Genomic DNA, 2,866 nt, shown 5'->3' with positions numbered 1-2,866 from the left:
GTCCCAATCAAATAAGGCAACCTTTATATATATATATTGTTGTTTTTTTACAAATACCTACCAAAAGTGACTGCTCATCTGTATTAGAAAAATATCAATTGGATATTGAGCATGTACCCACTTCTAATAATTTTTACGTGAGTTGTGCTTTACACCACTTCTGATTTAGCTCAACTTAAATTCCAGGGAAAGCAGGATTATCGACATCCGATTAACGAATGTCGATTAAACGTAAATGTCGACGAAACGTGTGTCCATGAAACGTGTATCCACGAGAAGGTGGCCGTGGAACGTGTTATCACGAAACGCAGGGAGAATAAAAAAATCAGTATTCTACCTGCAGTTGTGACATGATTCTAGAATTTCGGTGAAATTATTCTCCCGGCTGCCAGGAGATAGACACAGCCTAATTCTAGAGGTAATCTGGAAGAGTACCTTTAGGAAAACGATCAGTGGTCGCGAAGTAGGTTGCAGTGCACTTACGTTGACGAGACTGGACTTAAAAGGTGAAATCCGAGATTAATGCCGACACGGCCGCGGCAGAACCGCCACTTAAACACAAAAACGAGAAGGAAGGGGTCCGTGAAGATCCAACACGATGTAGCACAAGTTGTCATGTGTAAAACCGAACGCTAAACGCATCAGAAAAAATTCTTGGGTTTCTTTGAAAAAATCGCTTGTGGTCGATATACAGGTAGGACTCTTCGCATTTACTGCAGAAGCAGTAATCCGCAGCAGCCACGCAGGGCGCAACACACGCCAAACTAGGGCCGGCAGAACGCATTCCGAGATTGGCAACGACTAATGCGTCATTCGTGACACCACGCAACCACGCTTCTGATATCCCCCGCAGGGGGCACCTGTGAAAGCAGGTGTTTGGAGAGTGGCGTCTCCACGGACCCCGAGCCATGTGGGTTCGCCCGCCCACGTCTGGCTGTGCGTGGCTTTCCCGTGTCCGGGGAAAAGGGCAACCTAGTGGTTGAGCCGAGCCCGGGGTAGGTTGGACCCTTCGGGGCCCCCCGGGTGAGGCAATACACCGCTTCGGCCCCCACTTCTCGTAGACGGGTGTCCTGGCTTGGCCCGACCAGGATGATTCAGTCACTCGCCACTACTACTATACCCTCTGATCTTTCGCTTTTATCTTTCCTTGTTTCTCTCACTTCCCTCTCACATCTCATACTCCTATTTCACCTCCTTTTGCGGCAAGGGCTAACCTTGGGTGGTAACGGATTTCCTTATCCAGACCCACTCTTGGTTATAGTCACTGGATAGCACTGGTAGTGTAGCATACCCAGCAAAGCCATATTTAATATGGGGTGCTACCTACCCCCTTGTTGGGCTCGGTGGTGGGCGGTGCATCACAGTTTCCGAACACCTTTCCCCTCTTATGGGTTCCAAGCTAAAACAACCTGATCGGCCTCCTAAAAGAGTCCAAACCGAAGCCCTTTCCACGTTCCTGAACACGATTGATTTTTCGTTTTAGATGTATGATATCGCGAGTTATTCATGGATTATGTTTTCTGGTAACTTTGATGCTCGTTGGAATAAATCTTCGTAAACATTCAAGCAAGGTTTCTTTAAAATAATTCCAAATGATATTGTATCGTTCTTGCGTGGGCTGGTAAGAATAGACAACTCGGGTGTCAGGATAACAATGCCTTAGTTTATTCCGTGTTGTTACTTATATAGCCGAAGTTGGAACGGGGTTAGTGTAGTAGAGGGCAAGCGAAAGGCACGTGGCAAAGGAGCATACAGAGAGCTTGTCCGCCTTGATCTGATACGATACATCCTCCTTCCCAACGGTCGTTCACCGCTGAGATCAGCACCTCTGGCTCGTTTGCTGGAAGCGCTCGCCATAACCCAATCGCTCCGGAGGCCTCTTCTGTCGTGTTGTCCTTCGCGGTGGCTGAACCGTTGGCTGCTGAGTTGCCGTTTGTAGAGCCGTCGTAGTTGCCGTTTGTAGAGCCGTCGTGGTGGTTGGCGCTGTGGATGTCATTCCGTGTGGCGAGGCCCGGTCGTCGTCCGAATCTTCGTCGTCTGACAAGTCGACCTCGCATTCTTCCTTCGTCGCTAAAAGGTGTCGATGGTTGCGCCGAAGAACGGTATTATTCTCCGTACGCACGTAAAAGGACCGCGGCCCGGCTGATCCAACCATCTTAGCTTTCCGCGCCCATGACGCTCCATTCAGGCGTACCACGTCGTCGTTTTTAAGGCGGGGCAGCACCCGCTCGTTGTGTCCTGTCTGTCGGTGTTTCTTGACCCGTATCGCAGGAAGGGGATCGAAGTCCGGCACGGGTGTGCGCAGCCGCCTTCCTTGCAGCAGCTCGCCTGGAGACCGACCATCTTCGACAGGACATGCCCTGTAATTTAATATGCCAAGCCAAAAGCATTCGTTTGCAGCTTTCGTTTTCTTTAGGATGCGTTTGATTATTTGTACACCCTTTTCCGCGAGCCCGTTAGATTGGGGGTATTGTGGGCTGGATTTCGCATGTTTGAAATAGTAATGCTTTGCAAACAGCGCGAACTCATGGCTGCTAAACTGTGGGCCGTTATCTGAGCATACCTTCGTTGGGATGCCGTATCTCGAAAATATAGCACTCAGTCTATCAATAACCGAGCTGGCTGTTGTGTCGGGTAGCAGCTCCACCTCTGGGAAATTGGACATCGAATCGTAAACACACAGATAGTGTCTTCCGGAGTACTGAAAGAGATCGACTCCGACATGGTACCATGGTTGAGCAGGCGTTGGTTATAGAATCAGAGGCTCTGATGGTTGCTTATAGGCATATATTCTGCAGGTCGGACAGCTTTGAATCAACGACTCGACGTCAGAGTTTATGTTCGACCAGTAGACTAATTGCCTAGC

The 2,866-nt window shown here is 49.3% G+C and overlaps 1 protein-coding gene across 1 annotated transcript; it reads right to left on the bottom strand.

Annotated features, from left to right (window-relative positions):
- Nucleotides 1-1,819: 1,819 nt before the first annotated feature.
- Nucleotides 1,820-2,353, bottom strand: LOC121836586 (the record flags this gene model as incomplete). The annotated part of the gene is made up of 1 exon (XM_042291522.1): nt 1,820-2,353. A coding segment is annotated over one exon (534 nt), but the record flags the coding sequence as incomplete, so codon positions are not given.
- Nucleotides 2,354-2,866: the final 513 nt, after the last annotated feature.

This window comes from Ixodes scapularis, unplaced genomic scaffold (genome assembly GCF_016920785.2).
Source record: "Ixodes scapularis isolate PalLabHiFi unplaced genomic scaffold, ASM1692078v2 PGA_scaffold2__306_contigs__length_199485367, whole genome shotgun sequence".
In the NCBI taxonomy this organism is placed as follows: domain Eukaryota; kingdom Metazoa; phylum Arthropoda; class Arachnida; order Ixodida; family Ixodidae; genus Ixodes; species Ixodes scapularis.
Note: the sequence above shows the minus strand (reverse complement) of the source record. Positions and strands in the feature narration are given on the sequence as shown.